This window comes from Rattus norvegicus, chromosome 8 (genome assembly GCF_021556685.1).
Source record: "Rattus norvegicus strain SHRSP/BbbUtx chromosome 8, alternate assembly SHRSP_T2T, whole genome shotgun sequence".
Lineage (NCBI taxonomy): Eukaryota > Metazoa > Chordata > Mammalia > Rodentia > Muridae > Rattus > Rattus norvegicus.
Genome location: NC_141541.1, coordinates 70,111,958 through 70,139,187, shown reverse-complemented (window position 1 = coordinate 70,139,187; position 27,230 = coordinate 70,111,958). Strand labels below are relative to the sequence as shown.

At 42.2% G+C, this 27,230-nt stretch overlaps 1 protein-coding gene and 1 long non-coding RNA gene across 34 annotated transcripts; one reads left to right on the top strand and one right to left on the bottom strand.

Moving 5' to 3' along the window:
* On the top strand, nucleotides 1-27,230 carry Kif23 (kinesin family member 23). 33 transcript variants are annotated; one of them, XM_087562035.1, is made up of 24 exons: nucleotides 1-189; nucleotides 1,421-1,486; nucleotides 2,584-2,712; nucleotides 6,726-6,831; nucleotides 7,035-7,171; nucleotides 7,459-7,568; nucleotides 8,770-8,940; nucleotides 10,834-10,875; nucleotides 11,914-12,026; nucleotides 12,182-12,303; nucleotides 14,167-14,269; nucleotides 16,447-16,526; nucleotides 16,613-16,732; nucleotides 16,909-17,035; nucleotides 17,372-17,527; nucleotides 18,471-18,628; nucleotides 19,018-19,191; nucleotides 19,352-19,531; nucleotides 19,935-20,246; nucleotides 23,033-23,260; nucleotides 24,376-24,458; nucleotides 24,647-24,725; nucleotides 25,400-25,470; nucleotides 26,841-27,230. In XM_087562035.1, the coding sequence occupies exons 1-24, from the start codon at nucleotides 10-12 to the stop codon at nucleotides 26,854-26,856; spliced, it is 3,063 nt and encodes a 1,020-aa protein (XP_087418161.1). In that variant the 5' UTR covers nucleotides 1-9; the 3' UTR covers nucleotides 26,857-27,230.
* Nucleotides 25,392-27,228, bottom strand: LOC148004190 (uncharacterized). Its single transcript, XR_015627757.1, has 2 exons — nucleotides 26,736-27,228; nucleotides 25,392-26,340 (listed from the first exon to the last, which is right to left on the bottom strand). It is a non-coding gene; the product is annotated as an uncharacterized LOC148004190 (long non-coding RNA).

Sequence of the window (27,230 nt, the reverse complement as noted above, 5' to 3'; positions counted from 1 at the left end):
CTGTTTGAAATGCGCCGGGCGGGCGCACACTTGGGCTTGCAGCGTCGCCGCCGGGCTCTCTTCAGATTGAGTCCGGGTCCCCGCGGCCGCAGCCTCCACGGCTTAGTTCCCGCCAGCCCTGCTCCGGTCGGAGCCCGACGTCCCGCGCGCGCGTCAGGACAGCACGGAGACTGCGGTCATGAAGTCGGCGTGAGTACCAGGAGGGGACTATTGGGAGGACTGGGCGGGGGTTGCCGCCCTCCTCACGCGGAGACTGGGGGCTGCCTGGGAGCTGAGTCGGGACGTGTAGGCCGGAGCTCCGTACTCTGCGCAGAGCTCTGGTGGCTGCTGATCCCGGTGTGCCCGCGCCCGCACAGTCCTCTCAGCCCGCGAAGGCTGACTCCGAATTCGGGGCTGTCTGCCACCACCTCCTCGGCTTGCCATCCTTTGGGCTGACCATCCTTCCCCAGCTTCCTTCCTCCCGGCCCGCTGTGCAGGTGGCAAGTCTAGGGACCCCGGGGAGCGCGCAGCCTGGGTGCGCGTTGGAGGGGTTGAGTCTCCATATCTCCGTCGGCATCCCTTCCCTAGTTCCTGGAGGTCAGGGTCCTTCTGCAGCTCAGTTACCTTGGGCTATCTTTGTCCCCAGGCCATCCCACTCGTCTGCTCTATCTCGCCCACGCCCACATTCCTCTGTAATTCCTAGACACTTCAGAGAGCCATATCCTGGTTACACTTTTACTGCAAAGGAGGGCTGGCTTTAGAAATCGTTACTTTCACACGCACACACACAAAAAAACCGGAACTTTTTAAATGAGGAAACGTCAAAGTCTTTATATTTATTTAAGGATATCTACCCCAGTATATCGCCCAACTCTGGTCTACTTCTGTTTTACGTGTGACTCTATTGAGAAAAATACTTAAATAATCTACAGTCTGAACGAATCTTTTGGTTTAATTTGTGTTACATATTCTTGTAGCCTATAAATGAGAAAGAAAAAAGTTAAATGATAGAGAATGTTGAAGTAAATCAAAATGTTTTTTTATATTGTCTACTTAAAATAGCAAGGGATTTCAGCATTGTGAATAATCTACTCTTCCTGCCCAGCAGGAGCAAATCTCTGAATTTGCTCTCCAACATTAAAAAAAAAAAAATGAAATCAAAAAAAAGTTCCCCTGGATACTTCTGGTATCGAAAGTATATTTTCCCAATCACAATTTTAATGAGTTAGATTACATATGCCACATTTCTCTAATACAGCTTATTATTGTTTATATTCATGTTATTTGATGTGCAGTATTTTGGTACTGCTGGGAAATGTTTTTTTAAAGCCTAAGAAGTTCATCATTGTTAGAATTCATGATGTCTTCTATGTTAGTAGTGAATTGAAATTTATGGGTTTTTTTTTTCTTTTTTTTTTTCTTTTTCTTTTTAACCAGGAAGGCTAAGATGCCCAGGAAACCTGTAATAAAAAAAGGATCTCAGACAAACCTTAAAGATCCAGTGGGGGTAAGGTGTGTGTGTGTTCGTGTGTTTGTGTGTTTGTTCTTTCTTTAGTTCATCCTACCTTGTGTGTGCTTGAAAGGGGAGGAAAATGATATGAAAGTTGGGTTAAGGAGCACAGTTAAATCGAGCACTAAGTTGTATAAAGCTGATTTTAGCTAGAAAGTTTGCTTTCTCTACAGGATTAACTGGCCTGGAAAAAGGAACTCTTTAGTTGTTGACTGCAAATCTGCTATCACTAATTAGATTTGAAAAGTTAATGATCTCTCCCACCAGGTTCTACTCTTTGGGATAGGGTGGGGATGGGGACTTTCTTCTCAGGTCTTAAACCCTCTCCCACCTGTATGTGGTAACTGACACATTCTCAAGGAGAACCCCATACTCAAGGTTCAGAGAGACTAGTGTAGAATAACTCAATTTAGGTAATCCCTCTTCCTGGAAAAGGGGAAGTTCTGGATACCACCACCCCACTGCTGGGGCAGAGTGGCTCTGGTTCCCAGTTGCACCATCTGCTGTGAGCACAGCTGGACAGGTTTTCCTCACATGAGCTCCTCTACCCTCCAGGTGCTTGATTACAGATGTGTGCTCCCATGCACACCTGAGCTGGCTATTTGACATGGCATCCAGCTGTAAAGAATTTAATGGCCTTTTCAGCTATTTTCAGAGATTTTTTACGTTATTACAATTTTATTTGTGCACACCAGTGAAGAGATGAGCAGTTTAATATTTTAACCTAAGTTTAATTTGATTTAATGAATCTTTGCATTTGACCATTCTGAACTCTAGATCTTGGTTTTGGTGACTCTGGGATTTGTTTGTGCTGAAGATCAGATATTTGTAGGTGACTGAACAGAACATAAATGGAAAGTGAGTGAGTGCTAAACATTCACAGAGGAGCATGCCTGCAGCCCCGACATCCTGGAGACCAGCAGGCAGACTGCTGAGAGCTCCAGCCCAGCTTGGGCTATAGACTGAGAACCTGTGTCTCAATAGGCAAAACAAACAGAAAAGAAAAACAAAACAAAACAACAACAACAACAACAACAACAACAACAACAAAACAGGCGAAGAGTCAACCTGGTTTGAACACTCTCTCTTCCCAGGTGTACTGTAGGGTGCGCCCACTGAGCTTTCCTGACCAAGAGTGCTGTGTGGAAGTGGTCAATAGTACAACCGTGCAGCTCCACACCCCTGAGGGCTATCGACTCAACAGAAATGGAGACTACAAGGAGGTAGGTTCTTAGTGGAACCAAGTTGTTTTCTGTTTTTGAATTTAAAAAGTTCATGTGTGATCTCATTTGTGGGAAGGAATACTTTAGTCACCTCATCTTTCATTTCTAGGGCATACAGATAGACTCTTGGTATGTTGGAATTAGCAGGTTGCTTTTAGGGGCTTTTTTTTCTTTTCTTTTCTGTCTGTTTCTCTCTGTCTGTCTGTCTGTCTGTCTATTTGAGACAGGGTCTTACTGTGTAGCCCTGGCTGTCCTGAAACTCTATATAGACTAGGCTGGCTTGGAGCTCACGGAGATGTGTTTGCCTCTGTCTTCTTAACCTCTTAGTGGTGGGATTAAAGGCGTGTGCCACCACCACCTGACTTTCAGAGGATATCTTAAAACTGGATATATAAAACTTCACATGAGGAGATTTGAATAACATTCAATAAGGCATTTCCTGTGTTTTTCCTTTCCCTGGGGCTTGAACCTGTGCATGCTAAGCAAGTGCTCTGCCATTTGAGCTACATCTCAGTAGTATCGTTGTGTATTTGGGTCAATCATAAAAGGTTTTGTTTCTCTGACAGTATCACCTTGTAGCCCAGTGTGTTGGTGTTGTTCTATTTCTCTAAAGAGACACCATAACCAAGGCAGCTTACAGTTTCAGAGGGTTAGTCCGTGGTCATCATTGTAGCAAGCATGGAGGCACACATGCATGGCAGCATGCAGGGCACTGCAGCAGTAGCTGAGAGTTTTTATTCTAATATACAACCATGAGGCAGGAAGAGAGACACTGGGCTTTCGAAACCTAAAACCCACCCCCGTTTCACACTACTTCAACAAGGCCACCCCTCCTCCTTCCTAAACAGTCTACCAACTGGGAACCAAACGTTCAAATGTATGAACTTCATGGGGATGGGAGTGGCATTCTGAGTCAGACCACCACACCTCGGCTGGCCTCAAAACTTCTGGTCCTCCTATTTTGGTCTCCCTAGTACTGAAATTAGAAGTATGTATCCCTTGATGCCTTGGGTGGGTTTTGCTGTTTGATTTTTGTGGTGTTAGGGATTGAACTCAGGACCTTCTTTATCTTCAGCACTTATTTTTTATTTATTTATTTAATTTGAGACAACATCTCTGTAGCTCAGTCTGGATTTGAACTGATTGGTGATCCATGGCCTTTACAGTTTGAGTGTGGTATTAAGAGGGAGGCATGTATCACCATTTTTACCTGGAAGGTGTTTTTGTTTATTATTTACAGTGTTGGGGAATGAATTTAAGGCCTCCTGCACGTTTGGCAAATGTTATACTACTGAGGTGTAGTGAGAGTTTTTATATCTAATGAAGTAGTGGATAAAATGGGTAAATGTGAAATACTAGGCCAAGCTAGAACTGTGATACTAGAGTTTAGGAGACTGAGGCAAGAGGGTCCGAGTTCCAGGCCAGCCTGTGCTGTAGAGGGAGACCTGCTTCAAATACAGTGACAATAACAATGAGTATAAAGATATATTGGAGTTGGGGATTTAGCTCAGTGATAGAGCGCTTGCCTAGCAAACGCAAGGCCCTGGGTTCGGTCCCCAGCTCTGAAAAAAAGAAAAAAAAAAAGATAGATCTATATAGCTATAGAATTGTATTAGTTTTCCGAATGTTGTAGGAGGCTTGTCACTATCTGGTAGGGAAGGTTTTTGTTTTTTTTGTTTTTTTTTTTTTTAAATGTAAAACTGCCTTGATGGACTTCATAGCTAAACTGACGGTAAGTAGACAAGTAGTTCATATAATAAGGCAGGAAGTCAGATTTGCTGAAGGGATGGGACTATGGAAATGCAGAAAATAGACAGTTGATTCAGACTTTCTGCTTTCAAACTGCCATTCACTCTTGTTTGTTTAGACAGGGTCTTACCCTGTAATCTGTCTGCCTTACAGCTTGCTGTATAATCTGGGCTTCCTTTAAACTTGTGACACATTGTCTACCTCAGTTTCCTGTATGCTGAGATTCCAGGCCTGCGCCAACACACCGGGCTTGTGCATACTGCTACAGTGATTCTGTTCTGTAGACTTCCCATGTCCTCTCTGCTGCCAGCCTTGTCTCATCTCAGCAGCCTGCCCCTTCCCGAAGTGCCCTGCCACTCTTGTTGCCCTTTCCAGCTCTAGGCTCTTTCGACACTGACCCCCTCTGCTGCCTTCTCTTGTCTAGCCTTTGAATACTAAGGTGGGCTGTGTCCAAGGCTCTCTTTTTCCTTCTTTTTCTCATCTTCTGTTTTCTGTTTCTGTTTCTGTTTTGTTTTTGAGGCAGAGCCTCACATATTAGCCTGATTGGACTAGAACTTGTCTTAGCCTCCTGAGCACTGGGAATGAATACAGGTAGGTCTCAATCACCATGCCTGACCCAGGGGCTCTGTTCTCTGTCATTCCATGGTTTTAAATGTTCTGGAGTCTTTATGGCAATCCCACATCTTTTTTTCTTCTTTTCTTTCTAAGCTTTTTTTGAAACAGGGTTTCTCTGTCGCTTTAGTTATCCTAGAACTCACGCTGTAGACCAGGCTGACCTTGAACTCAGAGATCTGCCTGCTTTTGCTTCCCAACTGCTAGAATTAAAAGCCTGTGCCACCATTGCCCTGCTCATCTTAAGTTTTATATGTTGAAAGGAGCTCTTGAGTCCCTGCTTCCCTCTAAATGATTTCTTCTTAGCCTTTTCAAAAGAAGGTACCATTGCTGTCAGTTGCCCAGTCCAGAAACCTGGGAACTTCTTCCGTCTGGCATCCACTTATATCAGGGTTACAGACAGCCTGTCAGTCCTGCAAAGTGGATTGTGACTTTATCCTTTCCTGTTGGTTCCTTCTGCCACTAGCTGCTTCTGACCTGGTTAGTAATCAAACTATTGTGGTGGGGAAACGTTTTTTATCTTCATTTGGGCATCAGCTACGTTAGCTTGTGCCAAATATAACTTACCAGCATGAGTTCCCTGCCTAACTGCTTCGTAATCTGTGCATTAAGATATGACCACTGACTGCAGTCCAAGGTAGAGCAATGGAAGGTGGCAGTGGAAGTTTCCCGGAGAACCAGTCATCAGGCTGTGGTGTGCTGAGCGTGCCTTGAGTAGCATTCACAGCCTTTCCTGAAGCCTGTCTGGTCTGCTTGCTTTTACAGATGATCTTGTCTAATGGTTTCCATAGAGGTGCAAGAACGATCTTGCCAAGTAGAAGGAGATCTTATCCTTTTCTCTCTGAGCAGAACCTCTCCAAGAATAAAGTCTGTAAATGGGCAAAATCTGTTCAACCAGCCTCTTGCTTATCTTCCCATCCTTATCTTTCAGTCCTCAACTGTCTTTGGAGATTCTGTGCAAGCCAGAATTGTGCTTACCAGCCACTCAGGCTTAACCTGGACTTCTCCCTGTAATGTAACATGGATGCCGCCTCCTTGAATTTCATCTTAAATTTTGTTTTCTCGGGGTTTTTAGATGACCCCAGCATAAACCTCACTTTCTGGTCCCTCATTGTGCCTCCTTTATAACACTTACTATATTGATTATTGACAGCCGTGCATTGTTTAAAGATGAAGGTGTCACTGGGTCACTGGGTAGTTTCACCATTTGGTGAACATGAGCAAATGTGCTTGCATATGCTAGATAGATTGCCATAATAGACACTGAGGCTACCGTTGCTCTTAGACCAGAGTGCACAGTACTGCTGTGTGGGTTAGAGTGGGCCGTTGTACTGAGTACCTATCCTGTCTCAGCCTCTGTAGCACTGGCTATCTGTGCTCACTTTTGATCATTCTTAATCTATGCAGCATCAGTGGGCTCAATGGCTTTTCTTCACTTTCGTCAGTGGCTAGGACTGAACGTAGTTGTTACGATAGCTGTGATTTATGTATATTGTGACTACGAAAGGCTCCAAGCTTAAAGACCATTCTTGGTGATTTTTTTTAACATGTCTGGGTTTGAAATGCTCATAACAGAAACATTCCAAGTGTAGAACAGATACAGCTCTAATCTAATGGAATTCCATGTGGTGATGTTTTTCTTTTCTCCACAGACTCAGTACTCATTTAAGCGGGTATTTGGCACGCACACCACCCAGAAGGAGCTTTTTGATGTTGTGGCTAATCCCTTGGTAGATGACCTCATTCATGGCAAGAATGGTATGACTCTTGGAGTTTAATTGAATTCCCTGTTTGATCTTGTGATAAAACTTTTTAATATTCATACATTTGGTTTGACATTGAATTCAGATTTAACTCATCAGAGTGCCCTTTTTTGGGTTTGTTAATTTTAGCGTTTTAAATAAACGACATGTTATGTGGGGCTTTAAGACTATAACTCATTGTTACTTGCCATACTTTAGGTCTTTTATTTACATATGGTGTGACGGGAAGTGGAAAAACCTACACAATGACAGGGTCTCCAGGGTCCGGAGGCCTGCTTCCTCGTTGTTTGAATATGATCTTTAACAGCATAGGGTCATTTCAAGCAAAACGTTTCGTAAGTACAATTCCTTTGGGTTGTGACTGTTACTATAGACACAGGGCTGAGGCATCTATGGATGCAGTGATGCTGAGGAAAGACAAAGACATTAGAGCTACTTTGACTCTTACATACTTGATGTAGGCGTGGTGGCTGCATGCCTGTGGTATAAACAAGAGGATCAGGAGCTGCAGGGCCCCTGAGTCTTGTGCCCTTTCCCCAGGTTTAAATGTTTAAATGCTTCCTATTTTCAAATGGTTCTGTTCCTTAAAGTTATTTTCAAGTCTATTTTGCCTCTCTCTTAGGTGTTTAAGTCTAATGATAGAAACAGTATGGAAATACAGTGTGAAGTCGATGCCTTGTTAGAACGGCAGAAAAGAGAAGCCATGCCCATTCCAAAGACCCCCTCTAGCAAGTGAGTGACTTCATTGTGACCTAGGGTGGGTGGAATTCTGTCCTACAGTTTCTATAGGTCCGGAGAAGGTAAGTACGAATTAGAAAAGTTGGTCTTACAGCTGACTTTTGTGAGGTCAGGGTTGAGGCATGTTCTTGACTGCTCAGATATTTTATCTCATTTCAAGAGAATACGTCCAAGTAGGGGGAAGGTGAGTTCTTGTGTTGTGAATCTTAAGGGCTTAGAGTGTCCTTGACTCACCTTAAATTCAAATAAAGTTGCTTATGAATTCAGCCCTACGTGACAGAACATCATTAGAGTTTGCTTTTGCTCTGATATATGTGATATCATTGTATTGCTGTGATAAAATACCTTAAACAAAGCAGCTTGGGGAGGAAAGGATTTATTTTATCTTCCTGTTACATTTCCAAGTAACAGTCCATCACTGAGAGAAGTCAGGGCAGGAACTCAAGGCAGGAGCTGATGCAGATGCCATGGAGGGGTGCTGTTTTCTGGTTTACTCCCATGGCTTGCTTAGCTTACTTTCCGTTTTTTTTTTTTTTTTTTAAGATTTATTCATTTATTATATATAAGTACATTGTAGCTGTCTTCAGATACACCAGAAGAGGCCATTAGATCCCATTTACAGATGGTTGTGAGCCACCATGTGGTTGCTGGGAATTGAACTCATGACCTCTGGAAGAGCAGTCGGGTGCTCTTAACCGCTGAGCCATCTCTCCAGCCCCTTAGCTTACTTTCTTTCTTTCTTTTTTTTTTTTTAATTTTATTTATTTATATATAAGTACACTGTCTCTGTCTTCTGACACACACCAGAAGAGGGTATCAGATCTCATTACAGATGGTTGTGAGCCACCATGTAGTTGCTGGGAATTGAACTCAGGACCTCTGGAACAGCAGTCAGCGCTCTTAACCATTGAGCCATCTCTCCAGCCCCTTAGCTTACTTTCTTATACAACCCAGGAGCACCAGCCCAGGGTTGGTACCACACACATCAGTCATTAATCAAGAAAAGGCTAGATAGACTTGCCTGGTGGCCAGTTTTATAGAGGTAAGTATTTTCTCCAGTTGAAAGCCCCCTTTCCCAAAGACTCCAGTTTGTGTCAAGTTGACAAAGAACTATCCCACACAGCCATTATCTACTTTTTATCTTAACTCATAGTGGGTACATTTTGAAGTTAGGGGATCTGTTTTCTCATTGTAGGCGACAAGCAGATCCAGAGTTTGCAGATATGATAAATGTACAAGAATTCTGCAAAGCAGAAGAAGTTGATGAAGACAGTGTCTATGGAGTGTTTGTCTCTTACATTGAAATCTATAATAATTACCTATATGATCTATTGGAAGAAGTGCAGTTTGATCCCATAAAGCCCAAGTAAGTACAAGAGTCTTCAGTTAACCTAGAAAGCTACCCCAAGCAAGTCATGGCTTCTTGTATAGATGGGGATGATGCTTGCATTTATTTTCAGGGTGCACAGAAATAATAATCATATAGTCATGTTCAATGAATACTTTTCTTCCTTTTTCTTGTTTTGAGACAGTTTCTCTGTGTATCTCTGGCTGTCCTGGAACTCTGCCTCAAGAAATATCTGGGTTAAGTTATAGAGAGAAATGAAGAGAGTACAGTCCTGTGATCTGCCTGCCTTGCCCTCTGAGTGATAGGATTAAAGGCGTGTGCATCACTGCCTGGCAGTACTTAGATTGTAGCTGTATTAGGAAACCAGTGGGTTAAGGCAGAGTAACTTGAAGATCTTGGAAATTGCTTTTGAAAATTTAGCCTTTATAGGTAATTTTGGGGCACCTATCAGCACCCTGACAGTGCTGGAAGTTTGCAGCCTTTTTGGCTATCTGTGTCTCGGTGATCTCTGTGGAATGGATACTTGTCTGAACAAGTAATTCTTTGCTCATCCATTGCGAATCAGTGTAAAGCCATACTTTACTATCATTCTGCCAGAGGTAAATACTCCTTAGGGGCTATGGGTCTTGCCTTGCAGAATCAGAAGACCAGTTACCATGTAGCTTTACATTAGTGTGCCTCTCTTTGTTCCAGAGCTGACACACAAGTCTTGTGTCAAATGACCAGTGCACGTGGGTGGTTTTATTCTTACTGCAGCCAGTTAGAACATAATAATATGAAGCCCTTTGTCTTACATATAGCATTTGTGTATATGTGTAAATGGACATTACTGTGGAAACCGCTGGATTTAGAAAACCCTTAAGCTGAAAACAGACTCATGTCCACGACTGTCAGGGTGCTCACTATTACGAAAATCACATGGACTCTGGTCGAGGCTATAATTGATAAAAGAATTTCTGTGGCTCCTACTGAGTTGCATTTCAAAGGATATTCAGAATCCCTTAGTTACTAATGGTTAGTAAAATAAGGATAAAGTTGCTAGGTGAGTTAAATCTGAAGGTCTTTTACTTTTGCTTTACTCAATCATTCTTCAGATGAGAACTGTTTGTTTTTGAGGCAGTGTTGCTGGGTTGCACAGATTGGCCTCCAAGTACATGGGCTCCTCCTCCTTGAGCCTCTCAGAGCTGGGATAGCAGTGTACACCACCAAGCCCAGCTTCAAATGGAAACTATACAAAGGGGCTTCACTTTGGAGTTACCTGTCTTTGTTTTTGGAATGTTGAAATTAAGAGAGATACCTGGGTTAAGTTATAGAGAGAAATGAAGAGAGTACAGTCCTAGAGGCAGTGCTTTTTATATTAAATTCCTTTCCCGTTTTAACAAATATTTTCATGCTTTTTAAACTGTCCTTTGTTTCAACTCCAGTTTTGTGTGTTCCTATTTTATCTAAACTTTTGTGATATGATTTATTGCTACCATTTTAACCTTTTAAAAAAAAATGACTCTCTGTAGATGAGGTTGGCCTTTAACTCACAGACATCCACTTGTCTCTGTGTCCCGAGTGTTAGGATTAAGGGTGTGTCCCACTGTGCCCAGCATTACTGAGTATGTTTATGTCTCTTACGTTTGCAGTTTGGCTTGTCCTAGTGATGTTGTCTTAAGTGATGCTACCTTGATTTATTTAGTCATGCAAAGGAAACAGGTGCCTTCCTGGGAGTCTTATATGTGTGCTGATTGTGGATTTAATGTGAGGATGGTGCTGACTCTCCTTTTCTGAGGAGTTACTGCAGTGAAGGAATCTCACATAGAGGGTTTTGAATCGGCTTCACCATCACTGTCACGAGTCTAGACTGAAATGCCGTTGTAGGATGGCTACTCTAGAGCAGTAATGTCTGCCTTATTCCTTCAGTAGGTGGAACGGCTGCAGTACACCTATGAGGAACGCAGAGGCTGTGTATGTGATGTTGACTTTTAAGACAAAGGGTGTAGTTAAACACTAGTGGGGGCATGTGTGGCATGTTTGTAAGTAGTTTGCTTTTCCTTGGCAGTAGGCAGGGTGCTACCCTCTAAACCCTCCTTTCTTTTCTTTTTTTTTTTATTATTAACTTGAGTATTTCTTATTTACATTTTGAATGTTATTCCCTTTCCCAGTTTCCGGGCCAACATCCCCCTAACCCCTCCCCCTCCCCTTCTTTATGGGTGTTCCCCTCCCCATCCTCCCCCCATTACCGCCCTCCCCCAACAATCAGTTCACTGGTAAACTCTCCTTTCTTGATTATCAGTGATGGTGGCTGGTAAGTGTCTCTATCCTTACCATTCACAAAACTGAGTGTGGGGCTCCTGAATGACAGGTAAAGGTGCTTGCTGCTAAGCCTGACACCCTGAGCTGCTTCCCTGGAACCCACATGGTAGAAGGAGAGGACGGATCTGTAAGTTGTCCTCTGACCTCCACACATTTGAGTGCCGACAAAGAAAATTAATTAAAACATGGGGCTGGAGAGATGGCTCCAACATTAAGAGCACTGGCTGCTCTTCCAGGGGGCCTTTGTTCAATCCTCAGCACCACGTGGTGACTCACAATCATCTTTAACTTCAGTTCCAGGGGATCTTGGTGCTCTCTTCTAGTTTCTGTGGGTCCCAGGCCCCCATGTGGCGACATTCTCTTATGTAAATTTACATCCATTAAAGAATGGATGTCTTAAGAGTCTGCTTATTCTGTCTGACCGTGCGGTGCCTCTGCCCTGATACCCAGGATGGCCCTCACTGGGTGTCAGTACTACACTCATGGACTATCCAGCTTTTAGAACCATGAGCTAAACTTTATAAAAACTAGAGAGATGCTCAGTGGTCCAGCACTTGGCTAGCATGCGTATGAGGCTCTGTTAGCGATCTGAGGAGCAAGGGGTTATTGTATTGCTTGGCTCTTAACCTTACTCTAAAGGAAGACAGTTGCATCTCATTTAGGAAACTAACCCCTCTTTTCTTCCCATAGACTCCCACAATCTAAAATGCTCCGAGAAGATAAGAACCACAATATGTATGTTGCAGGATGTACAGAAGTAGAAGTGAAGTCTACGGAGGAGGCGTTCGAGGTTTTCTGGAGAGGTTAGAAACAACTAGAATTTGAAAAATGTGAACTGCTAGTTTTAACACTCAGAGTTGTTGCTATGATTTAACAGAAGTACTTCTGGATGAATTAGAAAGCAGGTATAATCAATGGCTGAGTTCAGGTATAATCAATGGTTTCTCTGTCATTATAGGTCAGAAAAAGAGACGTATTGCTAACACCCATTTGAATAGAGAGTCCAGTCGTTCACATAGCGTGTTCAGCATTAAACTTGTCCAGGCTCCCCTGGATGCTGATGGAGACAATGTCTTACAGGTAATGTTTTAGTCTTTAGAAGATGACCTAAATTAGGGGTTGCCATGGTGATGAATATTGCTCTAGAGCTAGCAGCTATACAGTTAATGAAATTTTCATGACAGTAGTAGAGCTGGGGTCTGATCCTAGGGTCGAGCATGCAGGGCACACGTTTTCAGTGTTGTGAAGAGGGTCTGCAAAGCTTTAAAGGTCTGGGACAATGTGTGTTGTGTTGGTGTTGCTTGCCTTGTGAGACAATCTGGAACATTTTTGTTTTTCTCTTACTTCTGTGATTATAATGTAGTTACATAATTTCCCCCTTCCCTTTCCTCTCCCCTAGCCCTCTCCTATACTTTTCCTTGCTGCTTTTCAAATCCATGGCCTCTTTTGGTTCTATTTTTGGTTATTTCTTACTATACAGGTAAAGCTGGCCCCAGCTTTGTAACAGCCAGAATTAAAGGCATGTGCCATCATGTCTGGCTTTTGTTTTTGACAACAGAATCTCACTATGGAGCTTGGAGCTCAGAGATTCACTGCCTCAGCCTCCCCTGCTAGGACTGAAGTCTTGCTTTTAACTGTTTAGTCTGGCCATGTCCAAGATGGCGGGAAAGTTTGAGTTCCACTCACTAGGATTTGAATTTGGATTCCTGCCTATTTCCCAAATGTCTGACCTGACTGTAAGAGAGCCTTCTTATAAGATCATGAGAATTAAGGGAAGCAGCGTGAAGTTTCTTGTTCACTGCATGGCTTAGTCAGTCAATAAATGTTAATCAGAAAATGGCCACAAACAAGTCTTCTCACATCTGATTTCCTATGAATGACTTTTTTTTTTTGGTGCTAGGAATGTGAATTCTTGCTAACAGCATAATACCATTTAGGTGCTTCTTAACTTTCTTTTTTTTAGCTTTATTTTTATATCAAGTGTATGAATGTTTTGTCTGTGTAGCACGCGTGTGTCTGGTGCTATGGAGGCCAGTAGAAGGCATCAAACCACTGGGCCTGGAGTCACAGATGGCTCTAGACTGCCAAGTGCGTGCTGAGAGCCTCTGCAAGAGCAGCCAGTGCTCTTAACCATGGAGCACGTCTGCCCTGACTTTGGCTTCTTTTCTTTTCTTTTTTTTTAAAGATATATTTTATTTTCTGTATATGAGTACACTGTAGCAGTCAGACACACCAGAAGAGGGCATTGGATCCGTTATAGATGGTTGTGAGCCACCATGTGGTTGTTGGGAATTGAACTCCAGACCTCTGGAAGAGTAGTCAGTGCTCCCAACTGCTGAGCCATCTCTCTAGCCCCCTGATTTCTTTATATAAGTTAGAGTACTGTGAAACTGTTAAGTTAGTGTGTTTTTTGTTTTCTTGTGGGTTTTTTTTTGGGGGGGGTCTTATTCTATTTTTGTTATGTGTCTTATGTTATAATATGTTTGCTTTTGTTATGTGTGTATTGCTAAAGACAAAGCTTAGAATTCCCAGTGCTGAATATAAATGAGACTTGTTAGAGCAGAATGGCACAGTGTTTGCTCTCAAGTTATCTAATATCTGTTCTGAGGACAGCCAGGTAGCAGACCAGTACTCAGTCATGAGCTCCTAGCAAACTTCCTGTATCATACCTCCCCTGCTCCTCTGGACATTTGTATTCTGCACATACACTCTCCATTAAGACTTAATGCTATGTTAACTGGATCTTTTTGTTGTCGTTTTGTTTGTTTGTTTGTTTTTGAGATAGGGTTTCTCTGTGTGGCCCTAGCTGGCCTGGAACTCACTGTGTAGAGTTCTGGATCTCACAAGAGATCCAGAGATGCCTGCCTCTGCCTCCTAAGTGTTGGGATTAAGGGTGTAATGCAGTATAATTTAGCTTAGATGGTTGAATTTTCTCCCTTTTAGGAAAAAGAGCAAATTACTATAAGCCAGCTGTCTTTGGTAGATCTTGCTGGAAGTGAAAGAACTAACCGTACTAAAGCAGAAGGGAACAGGTTACGTGAAGCTGGTAAGTGGAGTGCTGTACTTACGGCTATACGGCTGTAATTTTCAAGGGCTTGGAACATCAGTTTGTATTTATCAGTGGGTGGTGTCTGCCTAATCAGTGCAATGACATTAACTATTAAACTTAGTCTTTAAATACTCTATCTTTTAAAAAATTAACATTTTATCTGTGTGTGTACATGCCTCAGGGTGTGCATAAAGGTCAAAAGGTAATGGGAAAGAAGAGTTCTCGCCTTTGTGGGTCCTGAGATTCAGGTCTTCGGTCTTGGCAGCAAGTTTTTCTATTGGCTTAGCCACCTTGCCATCCCACCTAAGTTAACTTGTTTGTTTCTTGATTTGTTCGTTGTTTTTTTTTTTTTTTTCTCGTGTTTTTTTGTTTTATTGGAAGTCAAGACTGGCTGTTGGTCTTCCTGCCTCAGCCCTTCTGAGTACTGGGACTTCAGGGGTGCTTCGTAATATATAGCTACAGGATCTATGTGATAGGCATGATGTAGTTAGGAGGCCTCATCTTTCCAGGATAAACAGTTCTTTAGCATTGGGAGTACAACTGAGGTCAAAATTCTTAAAGAGTTGTGATTGTATACTAGCCTTGTCTGGTCAGGAATCCAAATGAGATCGGTTAGAAGAAAGAAAGCATGATGACTAATAAATCCTGTTGAGGTGTAGAGGGACAGATTTTGCTGGTTCCTAAGACACTTGACTGTTAGAAACATGTCCCTTCTGGGTATAGGAGGGACTTCTGTCCCTGTCCAACTATAGTCTGAAATGGTTCCTTGGAATATGGTTGGCCTCCCATGTATGAGGTGCCTGAGTTTAGTCTCCAGCACCACCACCCCTAGAAAAGGAAAGAAAGCCAAGTTAAATGACTTTGTCTATGACAGAATTTAGGGTTTGGAAGAAACTGTTACTTTTCTATTGCCTTGAAGAGATACCTTGATCAAGGCAACTTATAAAAGAAACACTTAGTTGGGGGCTTGCTTACTATTTCAGGGTGAGTCGGTGACCATCATGCCAAGAAGAAAGGCAGCAAGTAGGCATGGTACTGGAGCAAGCAGTAGCTGGGAGGTTACTGTGGAGTAGCCGTGGGTCAGATGATTCACAACCATGAAGCAGGAAGGGATGGAGGGAGGGAGAGAGAGAGACTGGGAATGCCTGTGCTTTTGAAACCCTTTTTAAGCCCACCTCCAGTAAAACACATGTACCAACTAGGCTGTACCTCTTAAACCTTCCCAAATAGTTCTTTCAACTAGAGACCAAGCAGGCAGACATATGAAACTATGGGTGCCACGTTCATTAAATGACCATGGAGTTAAGTGTCATATTTTATTCCCAAGCTAGAGAGATGGCTCAGCAGTTAAGAGCGCTTGTTGCATCGGGTATGGTGGCACATACCTTTAATCTCCCAGCATCTGAGAGGCAGGGGCAGGTGGATAGGTCAGCCTGGTCTACAAAGCAAGTTCCCGGACAGACAGGACTCTGCTGTTCAACACAGAAACCCTATCTTGAAAAACAAAAAAGAAAGAAAGGGGGGTGGGAGGTAGAGGGAAGGAACTTGTTGCTCTTCCAGATGACCTGGTTTTACTTTGTGGCACCCACAGGACAGCTCACAACTATGTATAACTCTAGTTCCAGTGGATCTGATGTCCTCTCTGACTTTTGTGAGCACCAAACATATGTAGTACATTTACTTACATACAGGCAAAAACACTCAGAATAAACACAAAGAATAAAACTGAATAGAATTAAAATTTAAAAAATGAGATTCTCTCTTTTTTAAGAGTAATATTGTGGGGCTAGAGAGATGGATCAGCAGTTAAAAGCGCTGACTGCTTTTCTAGAGAACCTGGTTCAAATCCCATTACCCATATGGTAGCTCACAACTCCAGTTCCAGGGGATCCACCAACCTCAAACAGACTTGCCATACATGTAGGCAAAACACACCAATGCACATAGAATAAAAAAAGAGTAATGTATTTGGAGAGTTTTTAATGAAGTCACTGAAAGATGTTGAAGCTATTCAGAATTAATACTGTTGAAGGTAAAGTGAGATCATGCATGGACACCTTGAACTTGAGCATGAAAATCTAGCAGTTAAATGAAGTAGAAGTTTTACAGGCACACAGATTCATTAGCTCCTGTCTTGCTGGTTCACATGTCTTTTGTTTCTTACTTCCTCTCAGGAAACATTAATCAGTCATTGATGACACTAAGAACATGCATGGAAGTCCTGAGAGAGAACCAGATGTATGGAACCAACAAGGTACACAGCAGCCTTCCCCAGTTCTTTGTGGTTTAATTTGTTCATTTTAACTGTCTAATATGCTTAGCTTTTTGATGTTTTTATAGATGGTTCCATATCGAGATTCAAAGCTAACGCATCTATTCAAGAACTACTTTGATGGGGAGGGGAAGGTTCGGATGATCGTGTGTGTGAATCCTAAGGCTGAAGACTATGAAGAAAGCTTGGTAATTTAAGTGGATTTGTGCTATACAGTTGGGTTTCTCTAGGGTAAACAGCTACTTGGATTTGAAGAATGGCATTCTGCACATTTTGTAGATTTATATAGGGTCAATGGTTATGCAGACGAACTTAGAGAAGAATAGGTAGACTAGCTTTTACAGACTCTGTTTTGTATTTTCAGCAAGTCATGAGATTTGCTGAAGTAACCCAAGAAGTGGAAGTAGCAAGACCAGTAGACAAGGCGATATGTGGCCTGACACCGGGGAGACGGTACAGAAACCTGCCTCGGGCGGGCCCAGTTGGAGATGGTAGGATTTGCTGTTATATCATTGTTCATTTGCTTGTCTTTCTGTAGCTTTAAAAAAAAATCTTCTCAAGGACCAAATGCACATAACTTTGAACTAAAATATAAGGTTTCTTTTGTTGTATATTTTATCTAATTTTTGAAAAGTTCCATTCCTAAAGCAGGGTATAGTGAAGCATATCTGTAACTCTAGCATTAAGTAGTTGTAGTTGTAATAATAATAATGATAATATAATGATAATGATGATGTTGATAATAAGAATAAAAAATTCTGTGGTTACTGGTTCACGGGCTCTGTTCATAGCATCAGACTTCTTTCATAATTGTATGTCTACTACAGAACCTTTGACTGAAGAGATTCTACAGAGCTTCCCACCACTGCCCCCATGCAAGCTTTTGGATGTCAATGATGAGGAGACCCTTCCAAGACTGATGGATGCTTTGGAGAAACGACATCGCTTACGACAACTGATGACTGAGGAGCTTAACAAACAATGTAAGGGCAGAGCTGCTCCCAGCTGCTGTGACTTTGGAGGTAGAAACAGGTCTTAGTGACTCCATCTGTTGAGATGCCTCTCAAGGAAGACTTGTTTCTAGCTTTGTTGTGGTCTCCAGGCATTGTTTAATTTGAATGGTAAAGTTTTGTATTCCTCACCAGCTCCACTTTACTTTTAAAGAATATAAGAGGAAAATGTGGGTGCCTCCCTGCCTTATTTTATTTTATATTTTTAATTTTATTTTATTTATTTTTTATGTTTATGAGCACAGTGTCACTGACACACCAGAAGAGGACATTGGATCTCATTACAGATGGTCGTGAGCCACCATGTGATTGATGGGATTTGAACTCAGGACCTCTGGAAGAGCCGTCAGTGCTCTTAACCCCTGAGCCATCTCTCCAGCCTGCCTTTTTAAGTTTTTAATAGTGATGGATATAAGATAGTATTTTTTTATCTCTGTGTATTATCCATTTATAATTGTGCCTCAAGATGGTGTAGGGAAAGTGAAATAATGTTTGAAAATGTGTGGAACAATTGAACAGTCAGGTCATGGAAATGTCTGTCTCTCTGAATGGTGTACTAGGGTCTTCAGCCAGATTGAGCTGATCTCAAGTACAGATTATTTCTGTTGTTGCATTTGTAATCAAGCTTTACTGTGTTAGGGAGAGGTTACAGAACACTTCTATGAACATCTCTTTAGGTTCAAGAATCAAAAACCTCCTAATTTCTTTCCAAACTTGGTTTCTTTTTCATTTTTTGGTATTGAACCCAGGGCCTCGTGCACATAAAAAGCAGAAAGGTGCAGGCAGTTGCATTCCCAGCCTTCTCTTGTGTCCGAATGCTATGGAGGGATTTCCTAAGGTGTCTGCCAATGAAAGCTGCTTTTGTGGGTTTTATTCGTACCCTCAGTAACAATAGAGTCTGTATGCTCTGTTTCAGGTGTAGCTTTCAAAGCCTTATTCAAAGAATTTGACAATTCTCTATCAAATAAAGAAAACTACATTCAGGAAAAACTAAATGAAAAAGAAAAAGTGATCTCAGGACAGAAATCAGAAATAGAACGACTGGAGAAGAAAAACAAAACTTTGGAGTACAAGGTTTGTGGTCATAGTTCCTCCTGTGTGCTAGCCGTTCAGCAATGCTCTCATTACAGCTCATGTACCTGTCACTGCTGGAAGGGGCCTGCAAGGGAGGAAAAGACTTTAGTCTTTTAATCTTAGGAGTGGAGCTTAGCCTGAAGAGGGTCTTGTTAAATAGCTTCTCCTTTCTGTGTTGAAGTAGAACTGAGAATTCAGGTGAAATAGAGGGCAAGTGTGTGTGTGTGTGTGTGTGTGTGTGTGTGTGTGTGTGTGTGTGTGTGTGTGTGTATGCATGTGTATGCATGCGTATTTCCACAAGTTTGCTTTTGCGAGCAACTTAAGGACTATTCTACAGTTAGGTGAAATGTTTGCATACCAGATGCTGAGCACAGTGGTTTCCTTTGCAGATTGAGATTTTGGAGAAAACAACTACGATCTATGAAGAAGATAAGCGCAATCTGCAGCAGGAGCTTGAAAGCCAGCATCAGAAGCTCCAGCGGGAGTTTTCTGACAAGCGCAGATTAGAAGCCAGGTTGCAAGGCATGGTGACAGAAACGACGATGAAGTGGCAGAAGGAATGTGTGAGTGTTGTTTTTAGGTTAAATATTTTGTGTTTCTGTGCTTGTTGGGAGCTCTGGTGGTATCTGCTAATCTCTGAAAGTAGAGAACTGTCATGTTCAAGGAGGAAGTGGGTGATACAGTGTGACTAAAGTAGACTAATTTGTCATTGGCTCCCTGTAGGAGCGTCGGGTGGCAGCCACCCAGCTAGAGATGCAGAACAAACTCTGGGTCAAAGATGAAAAGCTCAAACAGCTGAAGGCCATTGTGACTGAACCCAAACCTGAGAAGCCAGAGAGACCCTCCCGGGACCGGGACCGGGAGAAAATCATTCAGAGATCTGTCTCTCCTTCACCTGTGCCTGTGAGTGTTTGCAGCTGTGTCTAGATCAGCGCTAGAGAAAATTTGTTCAGTTAGAGGGTTGTTTCTCTGGGAGAATTATTGTTGTTATATTTTTTTAAGTTTCTACTTTTAAAACTTAGCACAAATGGGACAGTCATGGTGTCACATGCCTTTAATCCCAATATTTGGGAGGCCAAGGCATGCAGACCTCTGAGTTTGAGGCTAGCCTGATTTACACAGGGTTCCAAACTAACCAGGGCTGCATACAGAGACCCTGATTCAGAAACAAAGTGTATCATAGAAAAATTAATGAGTGCAAACAGTTTCTTACAATGTTGAATCATCACATAGTAAAATTGTAGAAAAGTAATATTGTTGCTCAGTTTTTCAGTCTTATTCATTAATTTTTCTCCAATTTTTCTAGCTTTCTAGTAACAATATTGCTCAGATTTCCAACGGCCAGCAACTCATGAGCCAGCCCCAGCTTCACAGACGCTCTAACTCTTGCAGCAGCATTTCTGTAGCTTCCTGTATTTCGGAATGGGAGCAGAAACTGTCTCCATTCAGCACCCCTGTCAATGTCACCTCTCTTGCAAGGCACAGGCAGCAGGAGCCAGGACAAAGTAAAGCGTGTATGGTGTCAGACAGAAGGCGAGGGATGTGCTGGACTGAAGGCAGGGAGATGGTCCCTACATTCAGCAGTGAGATAGGCGTACAAGAGGACCACTGCCGCAGGGTCAGTGCCAGTGTTCTTTAAAGTGTTGTAGTGGTAGACTTCTCCTCTGCTCTTTGTAACTTGATTCCAGATGTTCAATGGAAAAATGGGTGGGCTCTAAAATGAAGAAGCTCTGACTTTTCTGACAGCCTCCCTGAAATCAGGCTAAGATGTGAGAAAGTAGAAGCATGTGCCCGAGGGCTCTGATTGCCAGCCAGCATGGTCTCTACCCACACCCCCTCACCCGCCCCCCTCCAGAGCAGACTGCTTGCATGACCAGGGGGCTTTGCACAGAATCAAAGAACAGGAGAGTCTTACTTCCTCCCTCCCTCTCATTTTTATTCCTCCTCTTTCTTTTTTCTTTTTCTTTTTCTTGTTACTGGAGATTGAACCTAGGGCCTCAGCATACTAAGTAATTGTTCTGTCAATGAGCCATAATTTCCCCCAAATCAAATATGGACTGTATTATTTTCTTTTTCCCTTTCTCTCTCTCTTTCTTTCTTTCTTTCTCTCTTTCTTCCTTCCTTCCTTCCTTCCTTCCTTCCTTCCTTCCTTCCTTCCTTCCTTCCTTCTATCCATCCATCCATCCATCCATTCATTTTGGTTCCCCTTCCCAAATTGATTTTTTTTCCTTGCTGTTTTTGAAAAAAAAATTTTCATTTAAAAATTTTCCTTAATGGGTTAGATTTTCTCCTGCCTACAGCATTGGCAGATTCGCTGTTATTTTATGCAGGTCTTCCCTCTTCTGATGCATTCTAAAGTAAGTCATAGATGCCGTGACACTCCTTAAAAAAAACAAAAAAACCCCAAAAACCCAAAATAAAACATTTTTCTATGTAACTACAGGCTTTACCACCTGATAGAAGTCAGCATCTCCCGAGTAGATGGCCTCTCACTGTCCTGCCTGCCCAGTAAGGTGGCCTTAGCTTACTGCTATCCAGATGCATGCACTGCATGTGGCAACCACAAGTCTTTACTATAAAATCTGCCTCCACCTTGTTCATTTTTGTGACTTGGATTGGCTTGAAACTCCCGACAGCTTTCACATCCGAAAATTTTTGTCTTAAAGCCTTACAAAGGCTCTGCCGCATTCAAGGGTGAAGAAGTGAAGCCAGTTTATATTTCTACAATAGTAGATAATTTTTCCTTTGAACTTGAATGAATTGCACGAATACTGTGAATTAGGTTTACTAAAATCTTAGCTTATCTTTTAAAATTATTGTTCTAAGTAAAATAGTCTTGCAAGTAAATTCTTGCTTAAGGACTTAGGTGATTTAGAATGTCAATAAATGACCTGCAGTCGGATTACTTATGATGGTGACCAGCCAGTCCCAGAGTTCTTAGAGGCAACAGACTAAAGTCTCAACTTTCTTAGCAGATTTTACTTTGAGCCTTTAGGGAGCAAATCATGGTGAATGGTCTCTGTGATTAACTCTGGTAAATCCTCCTCTTTTGAGAATGTCAGACTCACCTGGCCAGCAGTAGAGAAATGCCTGGCTTGGGCTGTGAGACAGGAGGATGTACTAGAGGCATAGACTTTGACTTCTTTCTCAAAATTCAAAATCTCTTTAGAAGTGCAGCAGAAAGTGTCCACAAGATTTGTATCTCTGTGTCCATTTTCATTGGTCAGAAGTTATCAGGGAACGAAGTTTAACATTTTGGTGAGGAAATACTTGAGTCATGACTGCTAATAGATTCTTTGTAGTCTGTCCCCTTTTCAAGTTTGGTTTGAATGTATTATGCTGTAAATGTGTTTGAGGAAGCTCTTCCATCAAGTGCTAGATCTTATAAGAGCTCGGTTTTCTTATTCAGTGTCAATCAGACTGTTTTCAGAATGTAAGTTTCCTGCCTGCACAGAAGCCGAATGTTAGTGACAGTTGTGACTGTTGCAGGGTGCCATTAGAGCTGTCCTGAGCTGGTTTCCTGTAGCTGAGTAAGGGACCAGAATCCTCACTTGGCTAGGCTGCAAGGACTGCCTGCAGACTCTCATTTACTCTGTTTTATAAATAGGAGATGCTCGCAGTTGCTCATACTACTATATCATGCACATGAAAGACGGCTTTTACGGTTTTTAAAGTTGAATGTATTGTTCAAGTTGGCACACATGGCATCTGACTGGAAACAAGTTCTTTTATTATGTGATACAAGCTGATTTCATACTATAGTCTTTGATTCTTGGAGCTTTTAAGAAATGTTTGGAGAGAAAAATTGCTGAGTATACTTGAAGCTTTTGTGGAAGTGTTCTGAAATATAAAATCTTTACAGCAAGAGCTCAGAAGTACTTACACTGTTTGAGGCATGGCTCACGAGAAGTACCTGTACACCTGTGTTCTCAGGATTTTCCTACCCCAGAGCTTCAACAGCTTGCACTTTTTGGTCTGGCTATATATGAGGAATGTTTTCTGTTTAGATGCCTCGGACATAATTACCTGTTATATTGATCTTGCTGATACCTTTAACAGACCTGCTGTTAATTTAATAACTTTGCAAAGCAGGCATGCTAATTGGTTTTTGATCAAGAATGCGAAATGGATTATTTGTCCTGAACTCTAGCCATAAACAGGAAGACCTAGAATCACTATAATTGTACCTTTTGCCCTTTGTTGCAATGGATACTCCCAAACAGACTGTCTCCAAAGATACCTGTTGGTTGTTTGGCTAAGAAGAGAACATTGAATGACTCTCATGTTTAGTGTGGATAGGTTTGATTTCTGTGAACTTGCATTGTAAACTGCTGCACTTCTAACGGAACCTCAAAGTAATCCTGGGTTGTGCTTGTTTCCCAATTCCTCTTTCAACCTGATCAGAACACACCAATTCCTGTACGACACAGAAGGTCCCGCTCTGCAGGGAGCAGATGGGTAGATCATAAGCCTGCCTCTAATGTGCAAACTGAGACAGTCATGCAGCCACATGTCCCTCATGCCATCACAGTGTCTGTTGCAAATGAAAAGGCACTAGCTAAGTGTGAGAAGTACATGCTGACCCACCAGGAACTGGCCTCTGATGGGGAGATTCAGACTAAAGTAATTAAGGTAAAGACCAGTCTTCACAAAAGAATGCCAGTGAGAAACATTTGTCCTGCTCTCCTTGACCAGATCTAGAACGTAGATGGGTATTGGGTGGAGCTTTTGTTTTAGCAGAAAATTAATGTAATTGCTTAGGTTACAGATCCTTTAATAGGCTTAGGCTCTTGGGTTTTTCTTTTCTTTTTTTTTTTTAAAGCTTATTTACTATTTTATGTTCTTTCCTGTATATATATCTGTGTGTTACATGTGTGAGTTGTAGACAGTTGTAAGCTGCAATTAGGATTCTGATAATCAAACCAGAGTCCTCTGGAAGAGCAGTCAGTACTCTAAACCACTAAGCTATCTTTCCAGCATCTGAATCTTGGGGTTCTTGTGATATACTTTAGTTAATATAGTACTAAAGTTTTAGCTAAAACTTTCAAAAGTAAACCCAGAACTATATTGACAATCTGCTTGAACCCTTGCACTTGGGAGGCTAAGGCAGGCAGGTGGGTCACCAGCTTGAGGTCATGCTGGAATACATGGTTATCTTTAAAAACCAGCAACAAGAAGGAAACCTGAATAACTGTCTCCTACTTAGCTGTCATTTCAAGAGAAAATGTTTGCATCAAAACTTGGAGGATCTCAGTTTAACAGTCTCATAAATAAACAAATGAGGATCTTACTTAGTACCAAGCTACCCAAAAATCCTTCTTAGAAAGAGGAGCCTTTCTTTAGAAGAAGACTTTTTTTTTTTTTTGATCATTTAGCCAGTGGAAAAAATCAGGATTAAAAGATAAAAAGACAATGACACGTGGGACTCATTGCAGGGCTCCCATTGCAGTTGTGCAAGGACAATAGCCTGGAAACATGGGCTTGGTTAACTGACTCTTGTGCAATTCAGTTTTTAAGTTTATAGGTGCAATAAAATATGTCCCACAGCTAGGATTGTTACTGATTATCTGTGGTGACCATCTCGTTAGTGAGAGATGGACCAAAGTTTCTGAAGAATATGATAGTAAATTCAGCAGCTCAAGGGCCTTTTGGGTATATGGGTAAGAATCTTGGATCAGTTTCAGATAGGTTTGCCTATCATTTGGATGTATAAAGTGTAACTGACTTTTTTCCTCCCTTGGATTTAGGGTGATGTTTATAAGACGAGAGGAGGTGGACAGTCGGTTCAGTTTACTGATATTGAGACTTTAAAACAAGAATCGCCAACTGGGTGAGTGTTGGTCACAAATATATCTCTAAAGGGCTATTTCTTTCCCTTTTGTTCTTAGGAACTGAATATCCTGTGCGGTTTATCATTAATTCTCTGCAGGGGTATAGGTGGCTTTCCCCCTTCTAATGTTTTTCATTCTTCTTAGATGCAAAAGTGATTGTTGCATCATGTTTCCCCTTTTTCAGTAGTCGAAAACGAAGATCGTCCACACTAGCACCTGCCCAACCCGATGGTACAGAGTCTGAATGGACCGATGTAGAAACAAGGGTAGGGGTAAAATTAAATACTTGCTTGCTAAAATTAGCTGCGTGGTGCTGTGGCACTTAATGCTTTTGAAAATGCTGAGGCAAAACCATATAGTACCCACGCAGCCTGGAGGCCTGTAGCTAACATGCTGGTAGGGCACTTGCATATCTTTTCGTCTGCCCCTTTCTAAAGGTCTTCTCTCACTGTGTGTGTGTGTGTGTGTGTGTGTGTGTGTGTGTGTGTGTGTGTGTGTGTGTGTGTGTGTGTGTGTGTGTGTGTCGGGAGGTTGGTGGGGGACAAGGTTCAAGAATGGGATATCGATCGCTCCAGACTAATGAGCATCATAGCAGATGGACTAACCCACAGCAACGCCAGTGCTCCCTGTGACTACTGCTTCTGAGGAAAGGCTCCTAGGGGGAAAATTGGGCAAGGCCCTGACCACCAGCTTCTTCAGGTCCACCCTTTCTCCTTCCTTATGTAAAGTGAAAATACACCTGGACAATCTTCCAGGCCTTTCTTGCTCCTGTTGCCAGTGCAGAAATGGATCGTAAGTGTGTAACTAGTGGTTTAAACTGGGTGTCCTCGCGGAACTAGAGCAGTTTTGGATTTCATGCATCACAGTAGAGCCCATCTAAATGGAAGTATGCTTCTGGATCATGGGAGCTGACTTTCCCTTTCCTGTCACTCTCCTCTAGTGTTCTGTTGCTGTTGAAATGAGAGCAGGATCTCAGCTGGGACCCGGATATCAGCACCACGCACAACCCAAGTGAGCATTATGGCCAGCCCAGCTGTGTCCTCCCTCTCCCAGGCTTTTGACCACCACTCTGGCACTGGCACTGCTTTTCCTTATTCTCTGGTTTTTCCTGGGTCCTACCGACTGTCTGTGGCCAGCCTCTGCCATGCCAAGCTCTCCAGAGTGCTGTAAGAGTTGCTGGAGGAGGTGTCAGCAGCTCACACTGGGGCATTTCTAAATCTTTTTGAGGCTGAGCTGAGAGGACCTGGAAAGAGGTGAGGTGGGACTGCCTTAATATGACAAGGCATATAATACATAACATGCTGCATGCTAGCTGTCTTTGGAATCATAGACAAGGCTGGCTCTCTATAAAATGCCCTAGACTCTAGGGATGACAGCATTCTGTGTGTCACCCTTACCTAATGTATCTCATGAGTTTGTATAGGGGTACATATTTTTGTTTTGGTGTTTTTGAGATAAGGTTTTTCTGGGTAGCCTTGACTGTTCTGGAACTCACTCTGTAGAGCAGGCTGGACTCAATCTTACAGATTTGTCTGCCTCTACCTCCCGAGTGCTGGAATTAAAGGTGTGTGTCACTGCTGCCTGGCTGGGGTATGTGTTCTAAAGATAGGTGAAGCTGAATGTCAGAATTCATGTTGAAGGAAGCACACCGTTTGCTCGTCTGTTAAACCCACACCAGGAAGCTACTCTGTTCTTTTTCCATGTTACATAAAACCTATCTTTACACTTCTTTTTCTAGATTTTAACCTTAGGTTAATCCTTTGGATATTGGAAGATGGCTTAATAGGGTCAGAACAGGAGAGGTACCTCCTGCTATATTCTATAAGCTACTCATTGCTCCAAAGACATTTTCTTCTGATAAAAGGAATTCACACAATGTTTCTAAAGAGTCATTTGCGGGGTTGGGGATTTAGCTCAGTGGTAGAGCTCTTGCCTAGCAAGCGCAAGGCCCTGGGTTCGGTCCCCAGCTCCTAAAAAAAGAAAAAAAAAAAGAGTCATTTGCTAGGGGGCTTTAGAGGTCAAGAGCACTGACTGCTCTTCCAGAGGTCCTGAGTTCAATTCTCAGCAACCACATGGTGGCTCACAACCATCTGTAATGGCATCTGATGCCCTCTTCTGGTGTGTCTGAAGACAGCGACAGTATACTCATATACATAAAATAAACACGTTTGTTTTTTTTTTTGTTTTTTTTTTTTTTTTTTGTTTTTTTGGTTCTTTTTTTCGGAGCTGGGGACCGAACCCAGGGCCTTGCGCTTCCTAGGTAAGCACTCTACCACTGAGCTAAATCCCCAGCCCCCACGTTTGTTTTTTTTTTAAAGTCATTTGCCAGACTATGTTGAGAAGTGCGGAATTCAATACTAAATGTTGGTTTTGTGTTTTAGGCGCAAGAAACCTTGAACTGACAACCCTGGTGACAGAAGGAGGTTTTTTGCTCGTGTTGGTGATTTACCCAAAGCCGCACCAGATGCAGTGTCTTGAGTCGTCTTGCAGAAGAATGTGTCTAGATCACATTGCCTTTTTTATTGTGACTTTTCAACTGTTCTGAATATTTTCTAAGATTTTATAAAAAACAAACAAATGCTGCTATTGATTAGCTGCAAAAAAATGCACTTTAGACATATTTAACAATTAAGATTTTTCAAAGTAAAAATGGTGACTGGCCAATGGTTAAACCATTTTAGGGAAGGTATTTAGAATTTTGTATGTATATATTCACTCTCTGACCTTTATATATGCCAAAACAGCTAAATAAAAAAGCACTCAGAGGCAAA

What these genes read in the sequence shown, in the direction of transcription:
- Kif23 (XM_087562032.1), top strand. Translation starts at nt 10, where the DNA reads ATGCGCCGGGCGGGCGCACACTTGGGCTTGCAGCGTCGCCGCCGGGCT. An exon ending in ACCTTAAAGATCCAGTGGGG is followed by an intron (nt 1,487 to 2,583) that starts GTAAGGTGTGTG and finishes CTCTCTTCCCAG; the next exon opens with GTGTACTGTAGGGTGCGCCC. An exon ending in TTCAGACTAAAGTAATTAAG is followed by an intron (nt 23,261 to 24,375) that starts GTAAAGACCAGT and finishes CCTTGGATTTAG; the next exon opens with GGTGATGTTTATAAGACGAG.